This window comes from Notolepis coatsorum (assembly GCF_963971535.1).
Source record: "Notolepis coatsorum genome assembly, chromosome: 11".
In the NCBI taxonomy this organism is placed as follows: Eukaryota; Metazoa; Chordata; class Actinopteri; order Aulopiformes; family Paralepididae; genus Notolepis; species Notolepis coatsorum.
The window spans coordinates 124807961-124824223 of NC_140175.1; the positions used below are offsets into that span (position 1 = coordinate 124807961).

A 16263-nucleotide genomic window follows, 5' to 3' on the forward strand; every position below is an offset into this window, starting at 1 on the left:
GACATATATGGATCAGTGTCAGAAATAGTGTGTCTGTTACTAGGCTTGAGTAAATTGTAATGAACCAAAGGAGAATATCAATTCTATTTAAAAAAAAAATTATCTTTGACTGTAAATAACACCATGCTAAAATTGACCAGACCTGAAAAATCTAAGCAAATGAATAAAGGGAAGATGATTAAACAGAAGGTTTTGTAGATACAGTACTGAATTCTGCCATCTTTTTTATAATGTAAATTTCTCCACCATTTTTCATCATATTGCAACACCGTTTTTTGCAAGACGTTCACAGAAAGGTAGAGAAACTAACTGCGTTCTGTTTTATGGCAATAACGTTCAGGTTTGTGGGAGATAATCCCAAAAAATAAGAGAAATTAAAAAGTAAATCCAGAAGTCAGATGATTGACAGGGGCTGGTGTGAGCTGGGTAGGGTAGTTTTTCGAAATTTGAAAGCCCTGAGTCTCTTCCTTCAAAAGACTACACTCACTTTTGGCTGTGCCACTTCCTCCTGTCAATATGCGCCGGTTTCAGACTCAATGCCCTGAGATTTCTATAATCTTATATTTCACTAATAACAGTTCAAATAATTGGTAAACAAACATAATGCTGAAAATATACACTTTTACTGTATATCTCGGGCTTAAGAGGTTAACCCTGTGAGGCCCAAATTAAAAAGAAATTAGCAACTTCAGAGGCCAGAGGGTGGGACATATAAACACATTTACTATCAAATAGCATTGTGAGGCTGAACAACAGGACCAATTGACTATACATGTGCTTAAAGGGGAACTATCTTATAAATGGCTTTTTTCAGTGTTTACCATTGTTTCTTAGCTATGTGGACTTATATTAATAGGATATATGTCTCTAATTCTCATATTGGCGAATTCTTCCAATTCTCCTCTCACAATATTCACCCTCACTGAACTGAGTCATCTGAAAATGTGCATATCTGTGATGTCAGAGATTTCTCAGCTGCATAATAATGTGGCAGTTGATGTGGCAGTTGGCACCAGGCCACACAGTGGTTGGAGCCCAGCCTCAAAACGGCTTAAGATCTTAAGGTAGAAAAATGCGGTTTTTAGTACTTGATTAGAAATACAAAACAATGCATTTTTTTTGAAAAAAACCTAGGTGTTCCATAGACTCACAGGAATTGTGTAAAAGTGCCCAAATAGTGAAAGAAATAGTAAAATAGTTCCCCTTTAACATTTTTTAAATAAACATTATTTTTTTAAATGGCTAAAAGTGATTTTGTAATTTTGAAACCGTGGGTCTCACAGGGTACTTTTAACCCTGTGAGGCCCAAATAAAAAAGACATTAGCAACTTCAGAGGCCAGAGGGTGAGACCTATAAACACATGAAGGGTGCCGTGACTGAAAAAAAAGGTTGAGAAACGCTGGTATATGGTGTGGCTCTTTGTGGTACCACAGTCATTTTTTTGTGGCTCTTAGTCTCTGACTGGTTGGCCACCCCTGCACTAGATGATGATGCACACGCCTGTTTTAACCTGTTGGATCACTGGAGACACACTAGATGATGATGCACACGCCTGTTTTAACCTGTTGGATCACTGGAGACACACTAGATGATGATGATGCACACGCCTGTTTTAACCTGTTGGATCACTGGAGACACACTAGATGATGATGCACACGCCTGTTTTAACCTGTTGGATCACTGGAGACACACTAGATGATGATGATGCACACGCCTGTTTTAACCTGTTGGATCACTGGAGACACACTAGATGGATGATATTCATGTCGTGGTATATGCAAATATTTGTGATCGTACATCCATCAGAATCTATAATCTATACTGTAATATTCACAGCATTTTGACAAGTACATGGCGAGTGCTAAACAGGAAGCCAGGGGTGTGTGTCTGCGTGTGTGTGTGTGTGTTACTGCGCGGGCAGCGTTCCAGGTTCTGAAAGAGGAAGGCTCTGGGCAGAAAGCAGTTTAGCAGTTTATTCTCAAAGCTATAGATCCCTCAAAGGCCTCCCTTATCCCCCCCCCCCGAGAGGAAGTGTCCTCTGTGAACCTTGACCCCCATGTCCCACTGGGCCCACGCTGTTAGTCCACAGATGGCCTGTGTGTGTTTTATTTTTCCTTTTGTGTACGTGTGTTTTGTGTGTGTTTTGTGTATGCGTGTACATTTGTGTACAGGTGTGTGTACGTGTGTATATTTTGTGTATATGCATACCAACCGGAAACAAATAGTTTTTTTTAATGGGAGTTACTCAGAAGTTAAAACGGTAAGGTGTGGAGTACCCCAAGGAAGTTGCCTTGGGCCTTTGCTCTACACCATATTTACAAATGACATGCCTCTTGTCCTAAATAAGTCCTATATTTCTATGTATGCGGATGATTCAACGATTTACACATCAGCCTCACCAGCCAATGAATTAAATACGGTCCTAAAGGCAGAGTTGCAATCAGTGATGGAATGGATAAAGAATAACAAACTAGTTCTAAACATATCAAAGACAAGTAGCATCATTTTCGGTTCAAACCATACTCTAAGAACGAACCCAGTCTTGAAACTTTTGATAAGTGATGTGGTAATTAATCAAGTCCAGGAGACTAAACTCCTAGGGGTAACATTAGACAGTAAATTGTCATGGTCACACCATATAAACAATATAGTAGTGAAAATGGGAAGAGGGATTTCTGTTGTTAAAAGATGTGCTCATTTGTTACCACTAAATTCTATCAAACAGGTAATTCAAGCTCTGGTTTTGTCAAATCTTGACTATTGTCCTGCAGTATGGTCGAATGTAACGACGAATAAACTGAAAAAATTACAAATGGTACAAAACAAAGCAGCACGTATAGCGCTTCGCTGTGAGTACAGAACTAATGTTGCAGCGATGCACAGTTGTTTAACTTGGTTACTTGTCAAACATAAATTACTCTGCTCACTCCTTGTATTCACTAGGAATATTCTTGTTACAAAGATCCCCTCAATTTTATATAACAATTTATCAATAAGTCTTGACAGACACAACCATTCCACCAGACATGCTTCTGCACGAGGTTTTACACTTCCAAAAGTGAGGTCGAATGCAATGAAGCGAACTGTCATGTTCCGTGGTATGCAGGAATGGAACTCTCTTCCCAGACATGTTAAGCAGGAGAATAGTAAATGTTGTTTCAAAATCGTGGTAAAACAACATTTTCAACCAAAGAAATTGACATTCCCTAATAGATAGTGTGTACGTAAATGAAAATGTATGTGTCTGATAAAGAGATAGGTATATATGGATGAAAAGGCATGTGTCTGATAGGGATATATTATTAAAATATTGTATAATTGGCTGATATGAACATAGATAATGTATGTAAAAGCTAAATAGTATATTATGCTGTATTGTATTATGAATTAATTATGAGTAGGTATTATTGTATTGTATTATGAATTCATTCATAAGGAGTATATATTTTTATATTGTATTATGAATTTGATTAGGGTTTTTATTGTTGTTTTAATTGTCTGTATGACATGTAAATGTTATGAGTGTATAAGGGTTTTTATTGTTGTTTTAATTGTCTGTATGACATGTAAATGTTGTGAGTGTATAAGTCTGTAACTGTATTTTACGAGTTATGGACCCCAGGAAGAATAGCCCCAGCACTGCTGTGGCTAATGGGGATCCAAATAAACTTAAACTTAAACCCTGAGCCAACAAACAAGGAAACTGTTCCCAGAGAGTGTCGCTGAGTCTGGGAACCTCACTTCCATCCAACCCTGACCCCCCCCCCCTCCCCCTCCTGACGTCCTGTTTCCATCCCAACAGGGCTTGTTGAGCCTGGGGGGGTGGGGGGGGGGGGGTTACCCACCCGCGTTGACGTAATCGGGGTTAGGCGTTGGAAAGATGATCCATAATTTGATTCTGAGCATCGGTATAGATTTTGAACACCTGGAAGATGGTTCCACACGGAGACGAGACGAGCTCTCAGTGATGTGTGTTGGAATACTGTGAACACACCATCCTCCATTCCTCTATAGAACCCATCCCTCTATAGAACCCATCCCTCTATAGAACACATTCCTCTATAGAACACATTCCTCTATAGAACCCATTCCTCTATAGAACCCATCCCTCTATAGAACACATTCCTCTATAGAACCCATTCCTCTATAGAACCCATCCCTCTATAGAACCCATTCCTCTATAGAACACATTCCTCTATAGAACCCATTCCTCTATAGAACCCATCCCTCTATAGAACCCATTCCTCTATAGAACCCATCCCTCTATAGAACACATTCCTCTATAGAACCCATTCCTCTATAGAACCCATCCCTCTATAGAACCCATCCCTCTATAGAACCCATCCCTCTATAGAACCCATCCCTCTATAGAACACATTCCTCTATAGAACCCATCCCTCTATAGAACCCATTCCTCTATAGAACCCATCCCTCTATAGAACCCATTCCTATATAGAACCCATCCCTCTATAGAACCCATTCCTCTATAGAACCCATTCCTCTATAGAACCCATCCCTCTATAGAACACATCCCTCTATAGAACACATCCCTCTATAGAACCCATTCCTCTATAGAACACATTCCTCTATAGAACACATTCCTCTATAGAACCCATCCCTCTATAGAACACATTCCTCTATAGAACACATTCCTCTATAGAACCCATTCCTCTATAGAACCCATTCCTCTATAGAACCCATCCCTCTATAGAACCCATTCCTCTATAGAACCCATCCTTCTATAGAACCCATTCCTCTATAGAACCCATCCCTCTATAGAACCCATTACTCTATAGAACCCATTCCTCTATAGAACCCATCCCTCTATAGAACCCATCCCTCTATAGAACCCATCCCTCTATAGAACCCATTACTCTATAGAACCCATTCCTCTATAGAACCCATCCCTCTATAGAACCCATCCCTCTATAGAACCCATCCCTCTATAGAACCCATTCCTCTATAGAACCCATTCCTCTGTTGAACCGGCTACTCTCTGTTCTCAGTGATTAACCAGTATTAATTCAGTGATTAACCAGTATTAATTCAGTGATTAACCAGTATTAATTCAGTGATTAACCAGTATTAATTAATGTATTAATTCCCAGGTCACACCTCTTGTTGACGACTTAAGAACAAATGCAACAATTCAGAACAACAAGGGTATCTTTCTCTTGGCGAGTGAGGCTTTGTGGCCTCCCTCAGTCCAGGCAGCGATGCACACATGGTCCTTAGTTAGACTCCTCCCATGGGGGGGGGGGGGGGGCACCCTCCTGACCCCTGCGGTGTCGCAGTGACCCCTGCTAGGAGAGGAAGGGTCGGGGGAAGTGACATTTCTCACGACACTCCCAGTATAATCAGGAGCCTCTGATGATGCTGCTGTTATTCTGTTGGCAGGAGAGAGCTTCTGGAGAGAAGAGGCGGTCTGTTGATATATAGTTCACCTTGTAGACTGTGTTGATATATAGTTCACCTTGTAGACTCTGTTGATATATAGTTCACCTTGTAGACTGTGTTGATATATAGTTCACCTTGTAGACTGTGTTGATATATAGTTCACCTTGTAGACTGTGTTGATATATAGTTCACCTTGTAGACTGTGTTGATATATAGTTCACCTTGTAGACTCTGTTGATATATAGTTCACCTTGTAGACTGTGTTGATATATAGTTCACCTTGTAGACTGTGTTGATATATAGTTCACCTTGTAGACTGTGTTGATATATAGTTCACCTTGTAGACTGTGTTGATATATAGTTCACCTTGTAGACTGTGTTGATATATAGTTCACCTTGTAGTCTGTGTTGATATATAGTTCACCTTGTAGACTGTGTTGATATATAGTTCACTCTGTAGTCTGTGTTGATATATAGTTCACCTTGTAGACTGTGTTGATATATAGTTCACCTTGTAGACTGTGTTGATATATAGTTCACCTTGTAGACTGTGTTGATATATAGTTCACCTTGTAGTCTGTGTTGATATATAGTTCACCTTGTAGACTGTGTTGATATATAGTTCACCTTGTAGTCTGTGTTGATATATAGTTCACCTTGTAGACTGTGTTGATATATAGTTCACCTTGTAGTCTGTGTTGATATATAGTTCACCTTGTAGACTGTGTTGATATATAGTTCACCTTGTAGACTGTGTTGATATATAGTTCACCTTGTAGACTCTGTTGATATATAGTTCACCTTGTAGACTGTGTTGATATATAGTTCACCTTGTAGACTGTGTTGATATATAGTTCACCTTGTAGACTGTGTTGATATATAGTTCACCTTGTAGACTGTGTTGATATATAGTTCACCTTGTAGACTGTGTTGATATATAGTTCACCTTGTAGACTGTGTTGATATATAGTTCACCTTGTAGACTGTGTTGATATATAGTTCACCTTGTAGACTCTGTTGATATATAGTTCACCTTGTAGACTCTGTTGATATATAGTTCACCTTGTAGACTGTGTTGATATATAGTTCACCTTGTAGACTGTGTTGATATATAGTTCACCTTGTAGACTGTGTTGATATATAGTTCACCTTGTAGTCTGTGTTGATATATAGTTCACCTTGTAGACTGTGTTGATATATAGTTCACTCTGTAGTCTGTGTTGATATATAGTTCACCTTGTAGACTGTGTTGATATATAGTTCACCTTGTAGACTGTGTTGATATATAGTTCACCTTGTAGACTGTGTTGATATATAGTTCACCTTGTAGTCTGTGTTGATATATAGTTCACCTTGTAGACTGTGTTGATATATAGTTCACCTTGTAGTCTGTGTTGATATATAGTTCACCTTGTAGACTGTGTTGATATATAGTTCACCTTGTAGTCTGTGTTGATATATAGTTCACCTTGTAGACTGTGTTGATATATAGTTCACCTTGTAGACTGTGTTGATATATAGTTCACCTTGTAGACTCTGTTGATATATAGTTCACCTTGTAGACTGTGTTGATATATAGTTCACCTTGTAGACTGTGTTGATATATAGTTCACCTTGTAGACTGTGTTGATATATAGTTCACCTTGTAGACTGTGTTGATATATAGTTCACCTTGTAGACTGTGTTGATATATAGTTCACCTTGTAGACTGTGTTGATATATAGTTCACCTTGTAGACTGTGTTGATATATAGTTCACCTTGTAGACTCTGTTGATATATAGTTCACCTTGTAGACTCTGTTGATATATAGTTCACCTTGTAGACTGTGTTGATATATAGTTCACCTTGTAGACTGTGTTGATATATAGTTCACCTTGTAGACTGTGTTGATATATAGTTCACCTTGTAGACTGTGTTGATATATAGTTCACCTTGTAGACTGTGTTGATATATAGTTCACCTTGTAGACTGTGTTGATATATAGTTCACCTTGTAGACTGTGTTGATATATAGTTCACCTTGTAGACTGTGTTGATATATAGTTCACCTTGTAGACTGTGTTGATATATAGTTCACCTTGTAGTCTGTGTTGATATATAGTTCACCTTGTAGACTGTGTTGATATATAGTTCACCTTGTAGACTGTGTTGATATATAGTTAACCTTGTAGACTGTGTTGATATATAGTTCACCTTGTAGACTGTGTTGATATATAGTTCACCTTGTAGACTGTGTTGATATATAGTTCACCTTGTAGACTGTGTTGATATATAGTTCACCTTGTAGTCTGTGTTGATATATAGTTCACCTTGTAGACTGTGTTGATATATAGTTCACCTTGTAGACTGTGTTGATATATAGTTCACCTTGTAGACTGTGTTGATATATAGTTCACCTTGTAGACTGTGTTGATATATAGTTCACCTTGTAGACTGTGTTGATATATAGTTCACCTTGTAGACTGTGTTGATATATAGTTCACCTTGTAGACTGTGTTGATATATAGTTCACCTTGTAGACTGTGTTGATATATAGTTCACCTTGTAGTCTGTGTTGATATATAGTTCACCTTGTAGACTGTGTTGATATATAGTTCACCTTGTAGACTGTGTTGATATATAGTTCACCTTGTAGACTGTGTTGATATATAGTTCACCTTGTAGACTGTGTTGATATATAGTTCACCTTGTAGACTGTGTTGATATATAGTTCACCTTGTAGACTGTGTTGATATATAGTTCACCTTGTAGACTGTGTTGATATATAGTTCACTGTGTTGATATATAGTTCACCTTGTAGTCTGTGTTGATATATAGTTCACCTTGTAGTCTGTGTTGATATATAGTTCACCTTGTAGACTGTGTTGATATATAGTTCACCTTGTAGACTGTGTTGATATATAGTTCACCTTGTAGACTGTGTTGATATATAGTTCACCTTGTAGACTGTGTTGATATATAGTTCACCTTGTAGACTGTGTTGATATATAGTTCACCTTGTAGACTGTGTTGATATATAGTTCACCTTGTAGACTGTGTTGATATATAGTTCACTGTGTTGATATATAGTTCACCTTGTAGACTGTGTTGATATATAGTTCACCTTGTAGACTGTGTTGATATATAGTTCACTGTGTTGATATATAGTTCACCTTGTAGACTGTGTTGATATATAGCTCACCTTGTAGACTGTGTTGATATATAGTTCACCTTGTAGACTGTGTTGATATATAGTTCACCTTGTAGACTGTGTTGATATATAGTTCACCTTGTAGTCTGTGTTGATATATAGTTCACCTTGTAGTCTGTGTTGATATATAGTTCACCTTGTAGACTGTGTTGATATATAGTTCACCTTGTAGTCTGTGTTGATATATAGTTCACCTTGTAGACTGTGTTGATATATAGTTCACCTTGTAGTCTGTGTTGATATATAGTTCACCTTGTAGTCTGTGTTGATATATAGTTCACCTTGTAGACTGTGTTGATATATAGTTCACCTTGTAGTCTGTGTTGATATATAGTTCACCTTGTAGACTGTGTTGATATATAGTTCACCTTGTAGACTGTGTTGATATATAGTTCACCTTGTAGACTGTGTTGATATATAGTTCACCTTGTAGACTGTGTTGATATATAGTTCACCTTGTAGTCTGTGTTGATATATAGTTCACCTTGTAGACTGTGTTGATATATAGTTCACCTTGTAGACTGTGTTGATATATAGTTCACCTTGTAGACTGTGTTGATATATAGTTCACCTTGTAGACTGTGTTGATATATAGTTCACCTTGTAGACTGTGTTGATATATAGTTCACCTTGTAGACTGTGTTGATATATAGTTCACCTTGTAGACTGTGTTGATATATAGTTCACCGTGTAGACTGTGTTGATATATAGTTCACCTTGTAGACTGTGTTGATATATAGTTCACCTTGTAGTCTGTGTTGATATATAGTTCACCGTGTAGACTGTGTTGATATATAGTTCACCTTGTAGTCTGTGTTGATATATAGTTCACTGTGTAGACTGTGTTGATATATAGTTCACCTTGTAGTCTGTGTTGATATATAGTTCACCTTGTAGACTGTGTTGATATATAGTTCACCTTGTAGACTGTGTTGATATATAGTTCACCTTGTAGACTGTGTTGATATATAGTTCACCTTGTAGACTGTGTTGATATATAGTTCACCTTGTAGACTGTGTTGATATATAGCTCACCTTGTAGACTGTTGATATATAGTTCACCTTGTAGACTGTGTTGATATATAGTTCACCTTGTAGACTGTGTTGATATATAGCTCACCTTGTAGACTGTTGATATATAGTTCACCTTGTAGACTGTGTTGATATATAGCTCACCTTGTAGACTGTTGATATATAGTTCACCTTGTAGACTGTGTTGATATATAGTTCACCTTGTAGACTGTGTTGATATATAGCTCACCTTGTAGACTGTTGATATATAGTTCACCTTGTAGACTGTGTTGATATATAGCTCACCTTGTAGACTGTGTTGATATATAGTTCACCTTGTAGACTGTGTTGATATATAGTTCACCTTGTAGACTGTGTTGATATATAGTTCACCTTGTAGACTGTGTTGATATATAGTTCACCTTGTAGTCTGTGTTGATATATAGTTCACCTTGTAGACTGTGTTGATATATAGTTCACCTTGTAGACTGTGTTGATATATAGTTCACCTTGTAGACTGTGTTGATATATAGTTCACTGTGTTGATATATAGTTGACCTTGTAGTCTGTGTTGATATATAGTTCACCTTGTAGACTGTGTTGATATATAGTTCACCTTGTAGACTGTGTTGATATATAGTTCACCTTGTAGACTGTGTTGATATATAGTTCACCTTGTAGACTGTGTTGATATATAGTTCACCTTGTAGACTGTGTTGATATATAGTTCACCTTGTAGACTGTGTTGATATATAGTTCACCTTGTAGTCTGTGTTGATATATAGTTCACTGTGTTGATATATAGTTCACCTTGTAGACTGTGTTGATATATAGTTCACTGTGTTGATATATAGTTCACCTTGTAGACTGTGTTGATATATAGTTCACCTTGTAGACTGTGTTGATATATAGTTCACCTTGTAGACTGTGTTGATATATAGTTCACCTTGTAGTCTGTGTTGATATATAGTTCACCTTGTAGACTGTGTTGATATATAGTTCACCTTGTAGACTGTGTTGATATATAGTTCACCTTGTAGACTGTGTTGATATATAGTTCACCTTGTAGACTGTGTTGATATATAGTTCACCTTGTAGACTGTGTTGATATATAGTTCACCTTGTAGACTGTGTTGATATATAGTTCACCTTGTAGACTGTGTTGATATATAGTTCACCTTGTAGACTGTGTTGATATATAGTTCACCTTGTAGACTGTGTTGATATATAGTTCACTGTGTTGATATATAGTTCACCTTGTAGTCTGTGTTGATATATAGTTCACCTTGTAGACTGTGTTGATATATAGTTCACTGTGTTGATATATAGTTCACCTTGTAGACTGTTGATATATAGTTCACCTTGTAGACTGTGTTGATATATAGTTCACCTTGTAGTCTGTGTTGATATATAGTTCACCTTGTAGACTGTGTTGATATATAGTTCACCTTGTAGACTGTGTTGATATATAGTTCACCTTGTAGACTGTGTTGATATATAGTTCACCTTGTAGACTGTGTTGATATATAGTTCACCTTGTAGTCTGTGTTGATATATAGTTCACCTTGTAGACTGTGTTGATATATAGTTCACCTTGTAGACTGTGTTGATATATAGTTCACCTTGTAGTCTGTGTTGATATATAGCTCACCTTGTAGACTGTGTTGATATATAGTTCACCTTGTAGACTGTGTTGATATATAGTTCACCTTGTAGTCTGTGTTGATATATAGTTCACCTTGTAGACTGTGTTGATATATAGTTCACCTTGTAGACTGTGTTGATATATAGTTCACCTTGTAGACTGTGTTGATATATAGTTCACCTTGTAGACTGTGTTGATATATAGCTCACCTTGTAGACTGTGTTGATATATAGTTCACTGTGTTGATATATAGTTCACCTTGTAGACTGTTGATATATAGTTCACCTTGTAGTCTGTGTTGATATATAGTTCACCTTGTAGACTGTTGATATATAGTTCACCTTGTAGACTGTGTTGATATATAGTTCACCTTGTAGACTGTTGATATATAGTTCACCTTGTAGTCTGTGTTGATATATAGTTCACCTTGTAGACTGTGTTGATATATAGTTCACCTTGTAGACTGTGTTGATATATAGTTCACCTTGTAGACTGTGTTGATATATAGTTCACCTTGTAGACTGTGTTGATATATAGTTCACCTTGTAGACTGTGTTGATATATAGTTCACTGTGTTGATATATAGTTCACCTTGTAGTCTGTGTTGATATATAGTTCACCTTGTAGTCTGTGTTGATATATAGTTCACCTTGTAGACTGTGTTGATATATAGTTCACCTTGTAGACTGTGTTGATATATAGTTCACCTTGTAGACTGTGTTGATATATAGTTCACCTTGTAGTCTGTGTTGATATATAGTTCACCTTGTAGTCTGTGTTGATATATAGTTCACCTTGTAGACTGTGTTGATATATAGTTCACCTTGTAGTCTGTGTTGATATATAGTTCACCTTGTAGACTGTGTTGATATATAGTTCACCTTGTAGTCTGTGTTGATATATAGTTCACCTTGTAGACTGTGTTGATATATAGTTCACCTTGTAGACTGTTGATATATAGTTCACCTTGTAGACTGTGTTGATATATAGTTCACCTTGTAGTCTGTGTTGATATATAGTTCACCTTGTAGACTGTGTTGATATATAGTTCACCTTGTAGACTGTGTTGATATATAGTTCACCTTGTAGACTGTGTTGATATATAGTTCACCTTGTAGACTGTGTTGATATATAGTTCACCTTGTAGACTGTGTTGATATATAGTTCACCTTGTAGACTGTGTTGATATATAGTTCACCTTGTAGTCTGTGTTGATATATAGTTCACTGTGTAGACTGTGTTGATATATAGCTCACCTTGTAGACTGTGTTGATATATAGTTCACCTTGTAGTCTGTGTTGATATATAGTTCACCTTGTAGACTGTGTTGATATATAGTTCACCTTGTAGACTGTGTTGATATATAGTTCACCTTGTAGACTGTGTTGATATATAGTTCACCTTGTAGACTGTGTTGATATATAGTTCACCTTGTAGACTGTGTTGATATATAGTTCACATTGTAGACTGTGTTGATATATAGTTCACCTTGTAGACTGTGTTGATATATAGTTCACCTTGTAGACTGTGTTGATATATAGTTCACCTTGTAGACTGTTGATATATAGTTCACCTTGTAGACTGTGTTGATATATAGTTCACCTTGTAGACTGTGTTGATATATAGTTCACCTTGTAGACTGTGTTGATATATAGTTCACCTTGTAGACTGTGTTGATATATAGTTCACCTTGTAGACTGTGTTGATATATAGTTCACCTTGTAGACTGTGTTGATATATAGTTCACCTTGTAGACTGTGTTGATATATAGTTCACTGTGTTGATATATAGTTCACCTTGTAGACTGTGTTGATATATAGTTCACTGTGTTGATATATAGTTCACCTTGTAGTCTGTTGATATATAGTTCACCTTGTAGACTGTGTTGATATATAGTTCACCTTGTAGACTGTGTTGATATATAGTTCACCTTGTAGACTGTGTTGATATATAGTTCACCTTGTAGACTGTGTTGATATATAGTTCACCTTGTAGACTGTGTTGATATATAGTTCACCTTGTAGACTGTGTTGATATATAGTTCACTGTGTTGATATATAGTTCACCTTGTAGACTGTGTTGATATATAGTTCACCTTGTAGACTGTGTTGATATATAGTTCACCTTGTAGACAGTGTTGATATATAGTTCACTGTGTTGATATATAGTTCACCTTGTAGACTGTGTTGATATATAGCTCACCTTGTAGACTGTGTTGATATATAGTTCACCTTGTAGACTGTGTTGATATATAGTTCACCTTGTAGTCTGTGTTGATATATAGTTCACCTTGTAGACTGTGTTGATATATAGTTCACCTTGTAGACTGTGTTGATATATAGTTCACCTTGTAGACTGTGTTGATATATAGTTCACCTTGTAGACTGTGTTGATATATAGTTCACCTTGTAGACTGTGTTGATATATAGTTCACCTTGTAGACTGTGTTGATATATAGTTCACCTTGTAGACTGTGTTGATATATAGTTCACCTTGTAGACTGTGTTGATATATAGTTCACCTTGTAGACTGTGTTGATATATAGTTCACCTTGTAGACTGTGTTGATATATAGTTCACCTTGTAGACTGTGTTGATATATAGTTCACCTTGTAGACTGTGTTGATATATAGTTCACTGTGTTGATATATAGTTCACTGTGTTGATATATAGCTCACTGTGTTGATATATAGTTCACTGTGTTGATATATAGCTCACTGTGTTGATATATAGCTCACTGTGTTGATATATAGTTCACTGTGTTGATATATAGCTCACTGTACCCACTGTGTTGATATATAGCTCACTGTACCCACGGTGTTGATATATAGCTCACTGTGTTGATATATAGTTCACTGTACCCACTGTGTTGATATATAGCTCACTGTACCCACTGTGTTGATATATAGTTCGCTGTACCCACGGTGTTGATATATAGCTCACTGTACCCACTGTGTTGATATATAGCTCACTGTACCCACGGTGTTGATATATAGCTCACTGTACCCACTGTGTTGATATATAGTTCACTGTACCCACTGTGTTGATATATAGCTCACTGTGTTGATATATAGCTCACTGTACCCACTGTGTTGATATATAGTTCACTGTACCCACTGTGTTGATATATAGCTCACTGTGTTGATATATAGCTCACTGTACCCACGGTGTTGATATATAGCTCACTGTACCCACTGTGTTGATATATAGTTCACTGTACCCACTGTGTTGATATATAGCTCACTGTGTTGATATATAGCTCACTGTACCCACTGTGTTGATATATAGTTCACTGTACCCACGGTGTTGATATATAGTTCGCTGTACCCACTGTGTTGATATATAGTTCGCTGTACCCACTGTGTTGATATATAGTTCACTGTACCCACGGTGTTGATATATAGTCCGCTGTACCCACGGTGTTGATATATAGCTCACTGTACCCACTGTGTTGATATATAGCTCACTGTACCCACTGTGTTGATATATAGCTCACTGTGTTGATATATAGTCCGCTGTACCCACGGTGTTGATATATAGCTCACTGTACCCACTGTGTTGATATATAGTTCACTGTACCCACGGTGTTGATATATAGCTCACTGTACCCACTGTGTTGATATATAGCTCACTGTACCCACTGTGTTGATATATAGTTCGCTGTACCCACTGTGTTGATATATAGCTCACTGTACCCACTGTGTTGATATATAGCTCACTGTACCCACTGTGTTGATATATAGCTCACTGTGTTGATATATAGTTCACTGTACCCACGGTGTTGATATATAGTTCACTGTACCCACTGTGTTGATATATAGCTCACTGTACCCACTGTGTTGATATATAGTTCACTGTACCCACTGTGTTGATATATAGCTCACTGTACCCACGGTGTTGATATATAGCTCACTGTACCCACTGTGTTGATATATAGTTCACTGTGTTGATATATAGCTCACTGTACCCACTGTGTTGATATATAGTTCACTGTACCCACTGTGTTGATATATAGTTCACTGTACCCACGGTGTTGATATATAGTTCGCTGTACCCACTGTGTTGATATATAGTTCACTGTACCCACGGTGTTGATATATAGTTCGCTGTACCCACGGTGTATTTAACCCAGAGGGTGGCATTGCAACTTGTTGGCCCACAGACGGGTGACAAAACGCAGCAGATTGAAGTTTAACGGTGTGTTTGGCTAATCCTCTAAATACCACAACCTGTTTATTACTGGAAGGTGTCGAGCTTCACCCACACAGAGTATGATGTAACCTTCACTGTGTGGAGCCTCCTCTCATCCCAGTAGCTGGTAAGAATCTGTTTTAGGTTGAAGGATATAAACCTATTTAATCACTGCCATGTTCCCGTCAAGTGGCTGTTCCGTTCCGTTTCATTGGACCGGAGATGTATGAAACTAATTTAGTTTTGCTGACTCTGTTGGCCATGAGAAGTTTCCGTGAAGCTTAAAGGGACGGGTTAGGGTTAGTTTCCACCCTCGGAGGTGCAACATGGTCTCATCGGAGTCTGATTGGCTCGTGCGCCTCTGGTTAGCTTCTGGTTAGCCTCTGGTTAGCCTCTGGTTAGCCTCTGGTTAGCCTCTGGTTAGCTTCTGGTTAGCTTCTGGTTAGCCTCTGGTGGTTAGCCTCTGGTTAGCAGTACTTGCTGAACTCGGTGAAACCCGTTTTCTGTGTAATATCACTTATTGAAAGGAGTTGTGGTTCAGAAGATACAGGTTTCATACAGTACCATATGGACGTACAGTGATATTGCTAACGAATGTTTACAACTCGTCCTGAGAGGGGTCTGTCAGTTGAACCCGATGAGTCCTTTTTGAAGGCTGTTTTTGAAGGATGTTAACCCTCCTTTCTGTTTCTTAATCTTATTTCTCAGATGAAGACGAGGACAAAGCCCCGACCCGACCTCTGTTGAAAAAAGGCAGGAAGTCTTGTTTATTGAGTTGCCTTTGACTTCTTCTTCTTTCTCTGTCTTTCTCTTGGCTATTCTTAGCATT

The 16263-nt window shown here is 37.5% G+C and overlaps 1 protein-coding gene across 1 annotated transcript in view; it reads left to right on the forward strand.

Moving 5' to 3' along the window:
• LOC311237264 (solute carrier family 12 member 2-like) overlaps positions 1-16263 on the forward strand; it is a gene marked incomplete at its 5' end in the record, with an annotated part of 175588 nt that overhangs the window by 126271 nt on the left and 33054 nt on the right. Inside the window, 1 exon segment of the mRNA XM_084325070.1 lies at positions 16143-16187. Within this exon segment, the coding sequence (XP_084181196.1) occupies positions 16143-16187 (45 nt within the window).